The sequence below is a fragment of the Leopardus geoffroyi genome, chromosome B3, assembly GCF_018350155.1.
Source record: "Leopardus geoffroyi isolate Oge1 chromosome B3, O.geoffroyi_Oge1_pat1.0, whole genome shotgun sequence".
Classification (NCBI taxonomy): Eukaryota; Metazoa; Chordata; class Mammalia; order Carnivora; family Felidae; genus Leopardus; species Leopardus geoffroyi.
Genome location: NC_059337.1, coordinates 106,908,913 through 106,928,446, shown reverse-complemented (window position 1 = coordinate 106,928,446; position 19,534 = coordinate 106,908,913). Strand labels below are relative to the sequence as shown.

The 19,534-nt window shown below is 36.9% G+C and overlaps 1 protein-coding gene across 7 annotated transcripts in view; it reads right to left on the bottom strand.

The window, feature by feature from the left end:
• Window positions 1-19,534, bottom strand: part of LRRC9 (leucine rich repeat containing 9) — a 119,509-nt gene that overhangs the window by 83,674 nt on the left and 16,301 nt on the right. For 6 of the 7 annotated variants that reach the window (XR_006705055.1, XM_045451138.1, XM_045451134.1 and 3 more), the window contains exons 7-12: window positions 19,004-19,186; window positions 11,766-11,921; window positions 9,029-9,225; window positions 8,011-8,142; window positions 1,748-1,924; window positions 869-986 (exon numbers count right to left, since the gene is read on the bottom strand). Coding sequence is in view for 6 of the 7 variants with exons in the window: in XM_045451138.1 (XP_045307094.1) it covers window positions 869-986; window positions 1,748-1,924; window positions 8,011-8,142; window positions 9,029-9,225; window positions 11,766-11,921; window positions 19,004-19,186 (963 nt within the window). In the remaining variant the exon portion in view is untranslated. The remainder of the gene's footprint in view (window positions 1-868; window positions 987-1,747; window positions 1,925-8,010; window positions 8,143-9,028; window positions 9,226-11,765; window positions 11,922-19,003; window positions 19,187-19,534) is intronic. The other variant, XM_045451137.1, reaches the window with a different exon arrangement.

Genomic DNA, 19,534 nt, shown 5'->3' with positions numbered 1-19,534 from the left:
ATCCTTTTTATGGCTAGTATGCCATTGAATGACTATATCATATTTTGTTTATCCATTGTGTCTTGAGGGGCATTTGGGTTGTTTTGACTTTTTGGCTGTTATGAATAATGGTGTTATGAACATGGAGTGGTGTACCAGTATCCAAAAACTTTGGAATGCATACCTCACTAAATCCTAACCACAACTCTGTGAAGTAGATACTATTATTACCTTCATTTTATAGATAGGAAGAAAAAGGCACATAGAGGTGAAGTCACTTAGCTCCTGAGTAGGAAAGCCAGGATTTAAATGCAACAACATTATCATTTTTGTGTGCGCCATGATGTGAAAAGGGTGAGGGAGCACTGCTGTATAACAGGGTGTTACAGCTGCCTCAGCAAGAGAGCGGAAGACAGAGAAAGGGTGACTGGATATTTTGGAGCTCAGAGTGACCAGGGAGCAAGGTGCAGACAAAGAAGTAGAAAATAAAGAAGTGGTGGCAGTAAGAGAGAAAGAAAAACAGGATGACAACCAGAAAGCATAGCAGTGTTCAGCGAATGGACTTTTTTTTTTCAAGATGGAGAAGACCCTAGAGTGTTTAAAAGAGATTACAGAAATAGATTTCAAGATCATTAACAAAAGGATCACAGCATGAAAATAGGATACCTAGAAATATTAGATAGTCAGGCAGATAAATTAATTGATGGACTTATTCTGGTATAATCCAAAGAAGGAAGATGCTATACTTTGTAGCACCAAGCTTTCTGTGAAATAGCAGAAGTTGGCTATAAATATGAATAAAAGGATTGAGAACCAAGCCCTGTCTAACTAATGGCAGGGCTTTATTCATTAGGAAGAAAGCATTATTCTGAATGACATTTTATGCTACCTTGTTCGTTTCACTGTCTTTGAATCCTTTTTCAAGTATTTGTAGCAGATGCTTTTTCTTCACTGTAACTTCAGGATCAAAAACATAAAAAAGACATTCCAGCATCTTTCGATAGCTCCTTAAGAATAATTAAGACAAAAAAGTTTGAGAATTGATTTCAAAAGAGCTTAGCCATAGATAAGACAATCATATATCTTGCCCTGGATATTTCCCATTTACAGTGAATGTTTCAGTGTCATTACTAAGTCTCCAATCCCCCTCAATCTCAAAAAGAGCCACAGGGGCGCCTGGGTGGCTCAGTTGGTTGAGCGTCTGACTTTGGCTCAGGTCATGATCTCAAGGTTTGTGGGTTCGAGCCTTGCATCAGGTTCTGTGGCAACAGTGAGGAGCCTGCTTGGGAATTTCCCTCTCTGCCCCTCACCTGCTTGCTCTCTCTCTGTCTCTTTCCAAATGGACAAATGAAAACTTAAAAAACAAAAAAGGCCCCAGTGTGGGTAAACTATGATGTCATCCTCGTCAAGGAAGATGCATGAAAAGGAAATATTTACTAACAAGGCATATTTTCAATATTGTAAACTTAAAAAAAATGTTTATTTATTTTTGAGAGAGAGAGAGAGAGAGCAAGAGCGAGATTGAGACCGAGCAGGGGAGGGGAAGAGAGGGCGGGGGGAGAGAGAGTCCCAAGCAGGCTCCAAGCAAAGTCCGACACGGGGCTCAAACCCATGATCCGTGCAATCATGACCTGAGCTGAAGTTGGGCGCTTAACTGACTGAGCCACCCAGGCACTCCAATATTGTAAGCTTTTAAAACAGAATGACTCTTTTACAAAATAAAATCAGACTTCTGTAAAAATGTTCCTTACGGAATTTAACTTCTTACTCTGAATCATGCATATCTTCATTGTCAAGAAACTTCTGGAGTTTCTCTTCAAATTTTAGTCTCAGAATACGGTTGTTAACTTTGATGATACGTTTTACTTTCACTCCAGTAATACCATATGGCCTGAAGTCCCAGGTACAAAAACGTGAGAGAATTAGTTCATAGCAGGAGTTAAACCTATATGGGAAAACAGAATATATATAAAGAAAAGAACACATTGTCCTTAAAACGTTGAAGAACACTAAGTTACATATAATAAAACTTATAACCCATATTTTATATTTTTTGCTAAAGATACATTGTCATATCATTAGCTCTGCTTTGGTCCAAACTGGCACACTTAATCAATAAAAGAGATGTTAAACTTTGAAACATAAAAGAGTTGTTTTTATTAATTATTAGGTATGTGTTTTGACTGAAAGACATGTTGCTTGAGTAATCCTTCATTACTGAAACACTTTGTTTTTTGGCTTCAGTGAAACTATATATTTCTGGCTTTCTTCTTATTGGCTGCTCCTTAATGGTTTTCTTTGCTGATTCTTTTTCCTCTGGCAGCTTTCTAAATGTTGGACTGCACCTGGAATAAGTCTTGGGTGCTCCTTTTGTTTCCATGAATACTATTCCTAGGTGATTTCATCTGGTCCCTTGGCAATATACAGAAAAAATATATTTTATATATACGGATATAGTTCAACATTTTACTTTCAGACTTTATCTCTACCCAATTTAGGTGGATATACCCCTACTTGAACATCCAACTGCTTAGTTGGTATGTTCACTTGCATATGGAATAGGCCTCTAAAACTTAATTCATCACCTGCTTCTAAGCCTACTCCTTCTGACTGTTTTCCATCTCAGTATATGGTACCAGCATCTAACTGGTAGCTTAAGTTAACATCCCAGGAATGAAACTTGCCTCCTCTCTGTCTCACCAATATCCAATTCTTTGGTCAAATCTCTTTGGCCCTACATCTAAAATATCCTGATTATAACCCTATGTCATCACCATCACTGTTATTACTTTTTTCCAAATCACCATCATCTCTCATTTGGACTACTGCCAAAAACTTCATAACTAGGGATATAGAAGTGAAAGAGGCAGGGTCCCTCCTCTCATGGAGCCTATATTATAAGGAGTTGGCCAAAAAATAAACAATACATAAATAAAATCATTTCTAAACTGACAAGTGCTTTGAAGAAGGAGAAGTTTGCAGTAAGGACTGGAGTGGGGGCTACTGAGTATAGATCTGGGTAAGATATTTCAGAGAAGATATTTGAGTGAAGAAAAGGAGAAGAAGGGGCCAACTATGTGAAGATCTCAAGAAAATGTATTGGAAGTGCTCATCTGCTCTCTACTGCCCTTACTGGGCCATGCTCTATCTTAAAGTAGCACAGAATTTGGACTAAGATGAGATTTTAAAATGGATCAATTTGGGGGCACCTGGGTGGCTCAGTAGGTTAAGCATCTGACTCCAGCTCAGGTCATGATCTCATGGTTCATGGGTTCGAGCCCTGCATTGGGCTCAGTGCTGACAGCTCAGAGCCTGGAGCCTGTTTTGGATTCTGTGTCTCCCTCTCTTTCTGCCCCTCCCCTGCTCGTGCTCTCTTTCTTTCCCTATTAAGAATAAATAAACATTAAATAATAATAATAATAAAATAAAATGGATCAATTTGAAAAGAAAGCTAAGTGATCCTATATGGGATACATTTACCTGTAATGAGATGTCTGGTCCTCCCTGGCATACAATATCAACAAAGGCCTGAACATGAGTGTGGGCTAAGATCACAGAGGTGAGCTTCCTGGTGGGTGGTCTTTCCCTGGGACAAACTCATTTAGAGTGTCTGCCTTTCTCACTAGCGAAGACTGAACCAGTGCGGCTAAGAGCTGCCCAATTACTCTTCCCTTGGAGTTGAAAAGTGAGCTGCCCAAACCAAATCATTCCCGGAGGAGCTCACAGTCTGTTAGGAGACAGATACATATAAGTAGTGTGGCAACCAGCTGATGCTGCTAATTAGTTCGGAGGTCTGGATAAATAATTACATCATCACGAGGAGTGGGAAACCTCCAGGCTCATGTATAGAGGGATCACTGTCTGGGCCTGATCAGTCCAAGTCACTCCTACATAATACATCCTGGAACCACTGAAGCTCCAATTACTACTTGCACTCCATTTTTATTATTATTATACTCTGATAGAAAGTGTTGTAGGCATTTTATTTAGATAAAGTTTTGTCATATAGTAACAAGGGTAAACAAGAATAGATAGAAGCGATAAATGGACAATACCTAGCTTCTAGTTCAGTTCCCAGGAATGCAAGAAATAAGAATGGCACAGGAAACTCCATGAAGTGGAATCCTTTCATAGAGCTTTTCTCTGCCTGGAAATTCAGTAGCTGAGCCCTTCTTCACATAGAATTCCTACAGCCCTGGAGACTGGGAACCCCCGTGCTAATGGGACATGGGCTCTGTGCTATCTGGAATCAGAGAACTAAAGCCATTCAATAAATCACCTGGTCAAGCTGGAGATGAGAAGACATCATTCACAGAGTGCCGGAATACTGCTAGAGGAGGGAGAACCAAACCTATAACTGACTAGGAAGTACCGTGACACTCCGTATTATCAGTTCCTCATAGAAGAGGACACTTCTCATAGCATTGTTGGTAACGTGCCACATGCACTGGGCAGCATCTCATTACTGACCTGAGATATATGCTTTCTAGTCTGAACCTCAAATAATAACTGTAGGAACTTATATAAAATAATATCTAAATCTCTTATACCTCTCTTTCAAGGGGTCCCAAAGACTTAAGGGCGAAATTCAAACTACCAGCTCATGGTGCGCTTTAATGATCAGGCCTTTGTCATGTGGAAATACTGTAGTTCTCCAAACGTATTATAATAGTTCCATACCTTTTCACCACATGCTGTTTCCTCTGCTTAGCAAGTCCTTCCCCTAATTCTGTGTATAGTTAACTTCTATCTGTCCCTCAAATTTCAGATCAAAGTATCTCCCTCAGATGTCCCCACTTCCAAAAACTTTCTCTACACCCCCATTCTGGTTTGAATGTCATTCTTCTCCAGACCAACAATTATCCTAGAATTTAGTACTGCTTCATTTCCATAGTCTCCCGTACCAGATGGCAGCCTGGATGAGAGCAGAAACTATAACTTTTACCCCTAGCACCTAGAATAGAATCTGGCCCATGGTAGAAACCCAGTGGATGGATGCTGAGCAAGTGAACACAATAGAAAAGATTCAAAGATGAATAAGAATGCAGTCTCTATCTTCACTGAGTTTATAAACAAATGGAGCAGAAAAGTAATGGGACAAACATAGGCAAAATTATAACTGAGTAGAAGATAGGAGAGATGCAACATAGTGCTGTGAAGATTCAAAGAGAATAATGACTAATCTGATAAAGATGACAAAGGTATTCCTCACAAAAGATGGCTCTTGATGTTGGCCTTGAAGATAAAGTAAGTTTTGACAGACAATGAAAGAGAGTGAGGGCAAGGATGTAAGGTATTCTGGGTGAAGGAAGCAGAACAGAGGAAACCACGGTGGTGCACCAGGTATGTCCCAAGAGCAGTGAGGCACACACAGTTTGGCTGACTCTGGAGGGGTTGGAAAAGTAGTAGGATGGTTTGAACACCATATGGTGAAGCCCGCTGAATATTGGGGTGAAAGGTTTGAATATCACTTGGAAAATAACAGGTTGCTACAAAAGGCTTTTATTTTGTTTTACACAGTGCTCGCTGTGGAGGAGGTGTGCCAGCAGGGACCACATAGGAAATCACTTCGTTATCTTTACTGATTGATTAGCAAATACCAAGTACCTGCTACATGCAGACACTGTACTACACCCAACGTGGGCCTTGAACTCACGACCTCCAGATCAAGAGTCGCATACTCTACCGACTGAGCCAACCAGGCGCCCCAGGAGCTATTTCATAGTATCCATAAAAAATCACAGCTAAGGTGGCCAAGTTTGTAAAAAAACAATCCTTCAAATTCTGCCAATGTAGATTTGATTTTCTTCTTAAAATGGATCAAGGCTGTTATTACTAAAGCCAAGTAAACAATTGCTAATACTTATCAAAATCCATCAAACTAATTTACTATCAGGTTGACATAGTTACCTAATGGCTTTTTAGTCATTTTGCTTTTATGCATTTTTTCCTTATCATCTACTTGTTTTGTAAATAGACTACTCTGCAATAAGTTAAAAAGAAACAGAAATAATAATAAACAAATCTGTTTAGGTTGAGTGAATATAAATGAAAGACTGAAAAATTTTTCATGCACCCTGCAGACAGACACCATTCAATTTTTGTACTTGAAAAATCAAGGCCTTTATTTGTTTATATGGGAAATGGGATGAATCCCCTTTATATCTTTGCACATAAAAATCAAGTATTGTGGTTAAGTGAATAGTGGTAACTGCTGGGCCATTGATGTACTGATACAAAAGAAAATATTTTAAACGGTCTATTTCTCACTTGGGCAGAACTTCTCATGGCTTAAAGTAATTCATAACAATTACATATTTTAATTTATAAAATGTTAATACAGGGGCGCCTGAGTGGCTCAGTCAGTTGAGCATCCGACTTTGGCTCAGGTCATGAAATCACAGTTTGTGAGTTTGAGCCCCACGTCGGGCTCTGTGCTGACAGCTCAGAGCCTGGAGCCTGCTTTGGATTCTGGGTCTCCCTCTCTCTCTGCCCCTAACCCACTCACATTCTGTCTCTGTCTCTCTCAAAAATAAACATATAGGGGCGCCTGGGTGGCGCAGTCGGTTAAGCGTCCGACTTCAGCCAGGTCACGATCTCGCGGTCCGTGAGTTGGAGCCCCGCCTCAGGCTCTGGGCTGATGGCTCAGAGCCTGGAGCCTGTTTCCGGTTCTGGTCTCCCTCCCTCTCTGCCCCTCCCCCATTCATGCTCTGTCTCTCTTTGTCCCAAAAATAAATAAACGTTGAAAAAAAAATTAAAACAAATAAATAAATAAACATATAAAAAGTTAATCGAATTTTGCATTTTACTCCATAAAAGTCGGTGTTTGTTTCAACACTGACTGCAAATACAATCCGCCGGGATGCTGGATCAAGTCCATTCAATCACTTTACGTGCTTCCTGCTTTCTCTCTACACACCCAAATTCGCCGTATGCTCTAGGGTTCTAGGGCAAGCTTTGGCTTGTTCACAGCTCCCCAGTTTTGAGGAAATGATTACAGAAATGTGGAAGTTATAATTAGTGATATTTTCTGCTGCAAACCTTTGCTTTCCTTCCTTCCTTCCTTCCTTCCTTCCTTCCTTCCTTCCTTCCTTCCTTCAGAATCATTTTCTAAGTTGTACCCTCAAGTTGAGGCAACACAGTCATTTCCTTGTCTGTACCAGGAGGCTTCAATTACGAAGTGTGTATGCCCGTTTCCTGCCTGTTTCTGGTGGCTCTCTCCATTTCTGCCTAAATGGACTTTTAACCCAAATTCCTGGGTTTTAAGTGCATGCCTTATTTCAACTCACAGAGTCCATGTGCACCCTGACTCTAGCCAGCTCTAGACAACTGGTTTGACTTTGACTATGGACCCCCAGGAAATTTGCTATGGTGCCTCCCCCAGTGTCTGCGACCTGCTGTTGCCAATCCTGCTCCTGCGTTCCTTCTCTATTGTAGGTTCTCACACAATATTCAGAATCCAGGGCCACGTCCAGTCAAGAAATGAACAGTTTAAACATATATAAAATTAATACTTGGCCATAAACATAAAAAAATTTATTCTGGCTCTTGGGCTAAGGGAAATTGGGTAAAGAGCAATGAAATATCATTAGGATGTTCTCAAGATTAGCCCACAGCAATTATGTAAACAGAAAAACATATTGGTGGCAAAACAGGTAACAGCTATTCTTCAGTGGATGAACATTCTATATGAGAAGTGTTTTGAAAATTAGACATTTTAAGACTTTATAAGTTGGTATTTTAGCTGATGATCCTAAGCACCTAAAATTATTTATTTTTTTAAAGTTTATTTATTTTGAGAGCAACAGAGGCAGCATGAGTGGGGGAGGAGCACAGAGAGAGGGAGAGAGAATCCTAAGCAGGCTCTGCACTGACAGCATGGAGCCCGACGCGGGACTCGAACCCACGAGCCATGAGATCATGACCTGAGCTGATACCAAGGGTCAGATGTTCAACTGACTGAGTTACCCAGGCACCCCTAAGCACCTAAAATTATTTTTAAGGCTGTAATTAAATTTCAAACAGATTTACCAGTCATCAGATCGAGTGCCTTCTTCAAAGTGGATATTTCCCACAGTTTCCAACTCAATTAACAAAAATGGGATCCATAAGCCATGGCTTTTCTTCTTTTGTTTTACTTCAACATGATAAATTGCTTCAATCCTATTTAAGAGAAAAATTAAGTTATTAGAAAAACCTAAATATCACAACATTAAAATTATAGTTAAAATAGATTTTTTTTTTAAAAAAAAAGGCTGATATGAAAATATAAGGCGTTTGTCAATGGGTACAGAAAGCTTGGTGTTAACAGTTAAACCAAGTTAAAGATATTCTGTTTCTGGCAATAAGGTTAGAAGTCTCTCCTGGCTCTGCCGCTTATGGCGCGCAGATCTTTTGATGCTGCGGTTTCTCAGTAAAATGGCAATATTAACAGTACCTACACCTGAAAAGGCTTTTTTTTTTTTTTGACGATTCTATGCAAAATACATACAAAGCTCTTAGCAAAGAATTTGGCAGAGTAAGAAATAAGTGTTAGCTGTTAGTAGTAGTAGTAGAAGCAGTAGTAGGATCAGCAGTAGTATTTACAGGGCAAACTAACTTTATCCATTTAATGCCCTAGTAAATAAAAAATTATTGGTACTTACTAAATCTTCTGCTTTACATGTCTAGTTGAAACTCAGCCAGAGTTTGTTTCTACGTGACTCCAGACAACTATGTATGTGCTTTGCTCAGTCAGGTCTATGTGGTGAGTTTCTCCATCAGTAGCAGCTCTATTTTTAGTTTGCAGACACTAGAGCAGTGATGTGACAAGAAGCCACTAGGGGGAAGTTTGCTGTGCCTAATTAAGCATTGCCTCTGTAAAAAACTATGTATGTCGGCTTTGAATCAATGATATCTATCTCTGCTGGGAATGGGACTAGAAACACATTCCGTGTTTTACTTCATAATTCCTTCCACCCCTGAGGAAGAGAACTGAGCTCGACTGATAGCCTAGAACATTCTGTCCTCTCATGTTTCAAATTTGAACTAGACAATTCATAAAACATACTCATCTAGTTTTTTGTTCCAGAATGTTACCCTTTCATTCAAGGCATTTAGTTTGGTCAGTATCTTCTGTTGAAGATTTGGCTCTTCTGTGACAGTTTCACACTTCTTTGATTTTTCAAGTTCAGCTACTTTATTGTTATTGGATCTATCACTGTGCCCTTTGCCAGATCCCTTGAGTTCCGCAAGTTCCCGTTCCAGCTGTTGAAATCAGTGTGCCATAGAGCAAAACATTTTAGTGGAATTATGAAATATATAGTTAATTTAAATAAAGAAAATAGAAATTTAGGTAATAAATAGGCCAAACGCATAAAAACATGCCAAACGTGCAATTACAACTTTGGTGCAGGTTTAGTCAGTCAATTTCTTTTGACCAAAGGACATTCTTAAATACTTCAAACATGGCAGTTCTTTTCATCGAAATGAGAAAAGCAAAGAAATTGATTTTTAAATATTAGTGATGAGCTTCCTTCTATTAAAGCCAAAGTAAAATTATAACAAATACTGGTTTGGGTATAAATAAAATATTTAAACTGGTTTGAGTATAAATAAAATAATTAAAATAAATAAAAAAAGGTAACGTGACATTTATCACACCTACTTTTCAATTTTTCAGTATTTTTTTTTAAGTACTTTGGTATTCTGGGAAAAAATCAACCATAGAAAATATATAAAACATGTATGTTGAGATGCATATTTTTCCTCTTGCCTCAGTCTCCTATATATGGCTCAGCACGGCAATGTTTTTATTTAAATTTTGATCGTTTTTTCTTGTTCATAGTGGACTTTTTTGGCATTCATTTGTATTTTTTAAAAAATATTGTGTTAGATATGATTTATTGTGATTACTGAGGTGTTTAGCACTCTAATTTTGGGCCTGCAGTGAGTACCTCACTTGCTTTGCCTTAACCCCAGCTTTGCAGGATTTCAAGATACATTGGAGAGATTTTTATAAATAGAAATTTACTGATTATCTGTCCTCACCTCTATAATGGCTATATCCAGCTATTAAAAGCAAATCAAGCATATTTTTAAAAATGTCTATAGTTTATCTAATCTACAGGTATTATTTTTCACATTTGCAGATTTTCCTTAATACATGCATTTGTACACAAAAATAGATATAAAATGATTTTCATATACTGGTTCATTTCTTATCCAAAAATAAATGTTAATGTTTCACTTTAAGGATATCTATTATATTATTAATTCAAGCCCGTTTATTTTAGGAAGAGCATTAAATATATTTAAAAGACTTGGTTTTTAATGGCAGTATACTACTCTACCTTAAGAATGAATAATTCTTCCTCTTTAGTTAAACAATTAGTTAAGTTTCCAATTTTTTGTTGTTATTAATAGTGTAGTGATAAATATCTTATGTATTTAAATTTTATCCAAATCCTTAGAACAGAGTGCTATCAGTAGGTTTACTGGGTCAAAGGCTGCAAGCATTTTTTAGGCTGTGAATACATATGACCCAAATTACATTTCATTGGTGGTGTAGTAGGGTCACACTTATCTTCACCAGCCTGAGTACTGTCACGTGTTACACTTTGACAATTTTATAGGAGAAAATGGTTGTTTGTTATCTTAATTCACACTTGGAAATTAATAACCAAGTTAAGCTCTTCTTTCAAATCTTAGTCATTTTTTAATTTCTTCTTTTGTGAAAAAGAAGCTTATGTACTTTGCTCAGTTTTTCTATTTGAATATTTGCTTTTTGTGTTGTTTATTTATGAATGCCTATACTAAGGTTGTCCATCATGGTTTTTTAAAAAGATTTATTTTTAAGTAATCTCTACACACAGTGTGGGGCTCGAACTCACAACCCCAAGATCAAGAGTCACATGGTCTACTAACTGAGCCAGCCAGATGCCTCCATCATGTTTGCTGAAAACTGTTTATTTTTATTAACGATCCTTTTTAGTACCAAAGCATTTTACTTTTATTTTTTGCAATCAGATCTACATTGTTCTTTTGTTATTTTGACATCAGTTAACCATATTCATCTATATATTCTTCAGTTTTTTTCATGTTTTTTCATTTTTAATTTAGTTCTTTTTTTCTCCCCACTGGCATTTTTTTTTTTTTTTGGTAAAGTGTAAACTAAGAATCCAATTCCCCTACGCCCCAAATAATTTATTTTTCTAACACTTGTAGAATAATTATATTTTCTTACTTTAAAAAAATACAGTAAGTTCTTATATATAAAAAGTTCTATTTTGAGGTTAATAGTCCTTCATTTTTCAAAGCCTACTGTTGGTAAAGGAAATCCAATTTACTCTAAGTAAAAAAAGCACACATAATATAACTACCAAAGTACAGCTTGCTTTAAAGGTCTCATCTGGTTTTAATACCTTAAAAGTATTATTAAAGGGAAATTTTAGCACTTTAGACCAAAAAATTAATTTTGAGCACAGCCTGAATATGTCTAATAAAAATACAGCTGAAATAAACTCTAATAGATTTCAATAACTTTTGGAATCATACTGAATTACACAGCTTTTTAAAACATTTATAAATTTATAAGCCTCTACCTTTTTACAGTTGTAGATTTCTAAGCACACAACGAAGCTTGGTCAAGCGAATGGAATCAAAGGTTTAGAAGCAAACTTGGAAGTAGTAATAAAAAAATTATTTCTATATGTGTATACATATATATATAATTTAAAAGATAATGCCGTCTTATCACCAGTTTTCTGAAGATATGGCCACTAAAATTTTACAATACTGAATCTTACATTTTTTTTCACAAAGGTAAATAATTTTATTCTTTCTTCTGGCAATTTCTGTAATTTGCATTTTTGTTCATTCAATTTTTCAAGGTCTTCATGAAGATGCCTCTGAATAGTTTTTATACGCATATTGTAATACATTATTTTTTTCATTGCTGTGGTCTAAAAGTGAGAAAATAAAAACAAATAAACGATCAGCTGAAGCAAAAAACATTATTAAGTTTGGTAGCATTATGGGAGTGTGATATGTTCTATGTAACCACTGGAAAATTTTACATGCCCAATAACTCATAATGATGATAGCTGAAATGATAATGGCTATACAGAGTGCTATATTTAAACAATAAGCAAAATATAAAATTCCAAATATTTCCTTTGTGGATATTTTAAGTTAAGGCATATTCATATTTATTTCGAGGATGACAACATAAAGTGCTTCCAGATAGAATTCAATTTATAAAATCTTATCATTTAGCTAATAAAGCATATTGCTAAAAAGCAAATAGGTCACTGCATTATTCCTATTTAATTAACTTAGGGAAAAATACATCAAAAGCATTAAAAGCAAATGTAACATTATTCATTTTTTAAAAGCATGGGTAAGAAATAGAATTTGATTTCCCCCCCAATTCTATAAAAGGATGCTCTAAATAAACTTGTTTTAGATTGAGCAAATGACTAAATTGTCAATCTAATCCCATTACCTAGAATATCTTAACACCAGTGGATTATCTAGTTATAATAAATATATAATAAATAGATTAAATCTACTATTAAGAAATACACCAGCTAAATGGTACCTACAAGTAATATTAGTCAAAAGGAACTAGCTGAGGAGAAAATAAGCAAATCAGATGCACTATTAAATGTGACCCAGTTTTAACTGTTTACCTGAAATAATGAAGACATTTCTCTTTATTGGGTTATCTGTACCTTAAATAATTTGGAAGTCTTGTACACTGTTCTGGACATGTATTTTCATAGATGCAGGCTCTTGTTATGTGATTTATTTGTTAGAAAGTAGATAATCAAGATCCCAACAGAATTATTTGGCATAAAATATAGAATAGACACAGTTATATGGCATGATGAACAGGCCAAAAGAATTCCCTTTCCCAACATATTATGAAGTTCTGAGATTGAAATCACTAAAGTCCTCTATAAAAAATAAGGCATCAGTAACAGAGAACAGTTCAGAAAAAACACGCTTGTAAGATAATGATTAATAGATAAAAAAATTCCTGATAAAGAAGAGCTTATTTTGGAAGGGCAACTGAAAAGAAAAACAGTAATTAAAGAAATGGCAAGTGGTGTTAATTTTTTGCCTATTTGGAGAAAATGGAAAATCCAATAAAGAATGCTTTGAGTCAGTGTAAAAATTTTCTATTGAATTCTTAAATCTAAAACAAGAGAACGTGGGTAAAGATAGGATTGCTAAATAAAAGATAAGATTCTAAGTTAAATTTGAACTTCAGGTAAATAATAAATCATGTTTGGCACAAAAACAGACACATAGACCAATGGAATAGAATAGAAACCCCAGAACTAGACCCACAAATGTATGGCCAACTAATCTTTGACAAAGCAGGAAAGAATATCCAATGGAAAAAAGACAGTCTCTTTAACAAATGGTGCTGGGAGAACTGGACAGCAACATGCAGAAGGTTGAAACTAGACCACTTTCTCACACCATTCACAAAAATAAACTCAAAATGGATAAAGGACCTGAATGTGAGACAGGAAACCATCAAAACCCTAGAGGAGAAAGCAGGAAAAGACCTCTCTGACCTCAGCCGTAGCAATTTCTTACTTGACACATCCCCAAAGACAAGGGAATTAAAAGCAAAAATGAACTACTGGGACCTTATGAAGATAAAAAGCTTCTGCACAGCAAAGGAAACAACCAACAAAACTAAAAGGCAACCAACGGAATGGAAAAAGATATTTGCAAATGACATATCGGACAAAGGGCTAGTATCCAAAATCTATAAAGAGCTCACCAAACTCCACACCCGAAAAACAAATAATCCAGTGAAGAAATGGGCAGAAAACATGCATAGACACTTCTCTAAAGAAGACATCCGGATGGCCAACAGGCACGTGAAAAGATGCTCAATGTCGCTCCTCATCAGGGAAATACAAATCAAAACCACACTCAGATATCACTTCACGCCAGTCAGAGTGGCCAAAATGAACAAATCTGGAGACTATAGATGCTGGCGAGGATGTGGAGAAATAGGAACCCTCTTGCACTGTTGGTGGGAATGCAAATTGGTGCAGCCACTCTGGAAAACAGTGTGGAAGTTCCTCAACAAATTAAAAATAGACCTACCCTATGACCCAGCAATAGCACTGCTAGGAATTTACCCAAGGGATACAGGAGTACTGATGCATAGGGGCACTTGTACCCCAATGTTTATAGCAGCACTCTCAACAATAGCCAAATTATGGAAAGAGCCTAAATGTCCATCAACTGATGAATGGATAAAGAAATTGTGGTTTATATACACAATGGAGTACTACGTGGCAATGAGAAAGAATGAAATATGGCCCTTTGTAGCAACATGGATGGAACTGGAGAGTGTGATGCTAAGTGAAATAAGCCATACAGAGAAAGACAGATACCCTATGGTTTCACTCTTATGTGGATCCTGAGAAACTTAACAGAAACCCATGGGGGAGGGGAAGAAAAAAAAAAAAAAGAGGTTAGAGTGGAAGAGAGCCAAAGCATAAGAGACTCTTAAGAACTGAGAATAAACTGAGGGTTGATGGGGGGTGGGAGGGAGGGGTGATGGGTATTGAGGAGGGCACCTTTTGGGATGAGCACTGGGTGTTGTATGGAAACCAATATGTCAATAAACTTTATATATTGAAAAAAAAAATAATAAATCATGTTTGAGTATAAGTGAATAATTATAACTAAGTTTAATAAATATGATATTAAAACATTATGTGTTGCTTGCCCAAAATTCAAATCTAACTTGGGAGTCCCTTGGCAGAGGGGGGACAAAAAATACTGCTTTTATTTTGTTTTTAATTTTTATTTTTGAATAAGTAATATGCTCATGTTTCAAACACCAAAATAATTGAAAAATACACAATGAAAAGTACTTCCCACACCTGCTTCCCATCTGCCCAGGTGCCCCACTTTCCACAGATAACTACTAATTTCAGTTTCTAGTGTATCCTTGCACAGTTTCTTCTACTTTATTATTTTTAAATTTTATTTATTTTAATAGAGAAAGCATGAGTTGTGGAGGGGCAGAGAGAGAGGAAGAGAGAATCCCAAGCAGGCTCTGCACAGAGCCCTATGCAGGGCTTGAATCCACAAGCTGTGAGATCATGACCTGAGCTGAAGTCAGATGCTTAACTGACTGAGGCACTCAGGCGCCCCATCTTCTACTTTATTTTTATATTTTATTAAGAATATACCTATATCTACGTTTGGGAACATAAATTGTGATATTTTACTATTTCTGAACTCTTCAATGATCACTTAGTGTGTGATAACAATAAGAGTTATTAATCAGGGTTTTTTTTTTGTCCTTGAGAGTATATACTAAGATTCCGTAAAAATGGGGAAGACTATGTTGTAAACTGTACATAAACAGTAAATCAACTTTGTAGGCTTACTATATTCAACTTGCTTTTCTGTGTTTGGATTTTGAGAATGTCAAACTCATTTTCACTATTCCACTTTGGCGGAATTACTTGTCCGTTACAGTTTAAAAAAAAAAAAGTGTTTTTTTTTTTTTTTTTGTAAAATAGTCTAACTATAATGCTAAATTCAGTTGCATGTTTGTATGAAGTTAAGATAAAACATGTTCCATTTGCTTCTTTGATTACCAAAAAAGAATGAAAAGTCATAGGCTCAACTACAGTTTCATAGTGGTTATTTTTACGGTACTTAACAATTCAAATGTACTTTTATGCCCATTAACTCATTGGGTCCCTACAATAACATTTAGGACAGGTACTATTTTTATCATCACTATTTTAATAGTTCTGAGAAAGCTGAAGTTTTGGAAGGGAAAGGCCTTGCCTGAGTGGCAGGTTGTGATGGACGCAACTGGAGCTTGAATCCAAGTCTTCTGATTTGAACTCCCATGTTCTTCCCTCTTTCCCATGCTGACTCCCTGCTGGTCCTCCTGACTGTCCTTGTCACTTATAGTTTACACAAACTACTCCACAGCCATGGGTGAAAATTTGAAGAATCGACAGTACTCTGCTCAAGAGTTTACCACATTGGAGAACTGCCACCACCCTCGCACAACCTGTCTTCGTATGAATGGTAATGAAGAAAGCACCTTGGAAATCTATATGCAATTCTTACATAAAAACACTTTGAATGTGAAAAATCATCTTGATCTAAATCAAAAGTTGAGCAATATTAGTATGTAATATATCCTATTTTTGCCTTAAAACGGTGAAGAAAGGATAAATATTTTATAGTGGGAAAACTGAAATATAATGACATAATTTAAGAGAAGATATCAGGAATCATGGAACAATTCTTTATTTTGTTCTTTAAATACTACTACTTCTGACATATACAAGACTAAACCGAATGTATGACAATCTTAGGCAGAATGTCAAAAGAACCTGCTTTTCTTAGTTCTCTTCTTCCATCTCATCAGCAGGTTCCTCCTCCCTCCCCAGTCTCCAACACCCAACTGACACACTTCTCCATTTACACCATTCTCCTGGTGTAAGAGAATGTCCAGTCCCTGGCTCCACGTACCATCTTTCTGCCTTCAATTCTCATATTTATATCTCCAACCCAGGCAACCCTCTTAAATAGCAGACTCATGTACCCAATTACTTTTTGAACATATCCTCTTACATGTTCAAAAGATTGCTCAAAATTATATGTCTGAAATTAAACCATGATCCTTCCTTTCAACAGACTTCTTCCATATTCTTCCTCATCTCATCAAACAGTGACTTCTTCCCTCCTTCAGTTGCTCAGGCCAGTAGCTTGGAATTATTGTTTCTTTCTTTCCTCTGCACTTCACATCCACTCTATCAGCAAATCCAGATGGGTTCCCCCTTCTAACTACTACAGAATATGACTACTTTTCACCACCTCTTCTACTATCCTCTTATATCAAACCATCAACACCTCTCATCCAAGTGACTGGGATCTAACTGGTTTCTCTGTGCTCATCTTTTCCCTCAAATCCTCTATTCTTAACCCATTAGCCAGAAGGATCCCTTTAAAATTTTTTTAAATGTTTATTATTTGAGAGAGACAGAGAGAGACAGAGAGACAGAGAGAGAGAGACAGAGAGCAAGCAGGGAAGGGGCAGGGAGAGAGAGGGAGACACAGAATCAGAAGCAGGCTCCAGGCTCTGAGCTGCCAGCACAGAGCCCAACACTGGGCTCAAACCCACAGACCGTGAGATCATGACCTGAGCTGAATGAAGTTGGCCCCCTAACCAACTGAGCCACCCAGGCGCCCCCAGAAGGATCCCTATAAAACATAAGTAACATAAGTCATTTTGTCTCTCCTCTGCTCAAATTTTTCCAGGGGCTCCGCCTCACTCAAAGTAAAAGCCAAAGTTTTTCTAACATCCTACAGTTTCATCTGATCTCCCCACCCCCCAATTCCTGTCTTCATCTCTTCTCTTCCTCTCACTTACTCAGCTCCACCCACACTAACCTCCTGTTCTTCAAATATGAGAGGCAGGCTCCTGCCTCAAATTCTTTGCATTTGCCGATCCCTGAAAAGCTTGCTCCCTTACTTCCTTCAGTCTCTGACCAAGTGTTGCCTGAGGAATCCTCTCCCAACAATTCTATATACAATAGCCAACACTTCTCCCTCTGCCCCTACCTATAATTCTGTTTCCTTCACCCTTGTTTTATTTTTCTCCATAGCATTTATCACTATCTGACATACTAGTTGTTTTCTTATTTAGTTTCTGAGTATCTGTCTTCTCTCATAAGAGTGTAAGCTCCAAGCAAGCAGAGATTTTATCTGTTTTGGTCATTCTATATCTCTAGGACCTGAGGTGTGCCTGGAATGTAATAGGTATTAAATATTTGTTAGATAAGTTAATAAGCCAAGTAATTTCATTACCAGCTCACCTTTGAAGAAACTGACTAATGTAGAACTCTGCAGATGATAACAGAAATCTTAAAAAAATATGATTGTCACTGTGAAGTTTTCCCGTTATTTTTGACTTAATGGTGTTAGAGGAGACATTCTTCCCTGAATCTCCAAAGACTCTGAACATCTGCTAGTAGACAAGAACTCTAGCCCTTTGCTTGATATTGCAAGACAGTTCACTTTTCAGACTGGGATGGGAGAGAGGATAATCTCAGTTTTGGAAAAAAGAGAGGAGAGAATGGAAGCTAAGAATAAATCCTCAGGCTGGCAAGACAAGAGAAACAAGATAAATGGATAAAGGCATTCTTTATCTATGTTGACATGATGGATGAACCACAAGGAAAGGAGGGGAGGGCCTCATATGGGGACATCCATGTGCATCCACACTCTAGATACTCAAAACCTGTCTACTGGACAATTAACAATTAGCACAAATGAATGTGGCTCACTGGACTGGAAGGAGAAGAACAACTATAATCTGGAAAGACTATTAATAAATATGGTGAATTCCTATGCACTCCATTCTGAAATTATAGGTCCTTTGGTGGCATGGGAAAGGAGCCAGCCCCTTTACTGGGAGGTTCACCATCAGTGGCCGCCTAGGAATGGCTCTCTTCAAGATTTGAGAGACCTCCTAGATTCTGGCAGTGTGCGTAGATATACTTCTAGAGAGCCCCAAATCATCTTAATTATATTAAAGTCTATCTAATTCCAGAATACTACCATCAACCATGGATATTTTCTAATTTTGATATGTATTCCATATGAGTATTTCAAATGAGAGGAGGTTACTTGTTTCATTACTACTTTACTTTGGCCTTATTAATTTTTATGTATATAGCACTAGTTCACTTCTTCTTAACACTGATGATCATTTTTCAGATTTATTTCTTTTAGTTTTATAAATTCCAATGTTTTTCTCTTATTTTGCCTTCTAGTACTGTCAAGAACATTGAGATTCTAGTACTAATATTATTATTTATATATATTCATATGAAATATCCACTCCTTGGGACAAAAGTAGAGTTGGTGACAAGAACTGACAAGATATTACTACCTACCATATGTGGACATAGCCAGAAAGAAGCAGTTAATTAAACTTCAGTCACAGATTTCTGATTAAAGATGCACTTACATCTGCCAGTTCCTTGATCTGTTTTGCTGACACATCAAACGTGTCAAGTCTTTGAAGGCTAGGCAAGTGATATAATACATGTATGGAATAATTACACAGCAGACAAACTGGATTGGTTTTATATTGAGGATCATTCAGACATAAATCCTTTAAGTGACGCAGCCTGGTTAAGTTAGTGAGGTCCTAAAACAACAGCAATGATAATGTTCAATTAATTAATTGCAACTGTCCATTTCTTTTTTTATATACATTATAGTTTTAAGTAATCTCTATACCCAACGTGGGGCTTGAACTCATAACCCTGAGATCAACAGTCTCATGATCCACTGACTAAGCCAGCCAGTCATCCCACAACTGACCATTTCTAAAGGGGCCATTTGAACACTTAAGATCACCCATAATTTAATGTAATGCATTTTAATATGTGCTTAAACATTTTAAAGTGATTTAGATGGATAAAATGTTTTTTTTCCTCTAGTGAAAAACATGTTAACTACATGAAGAATAGATAACAATAGTTAAATAACAGAC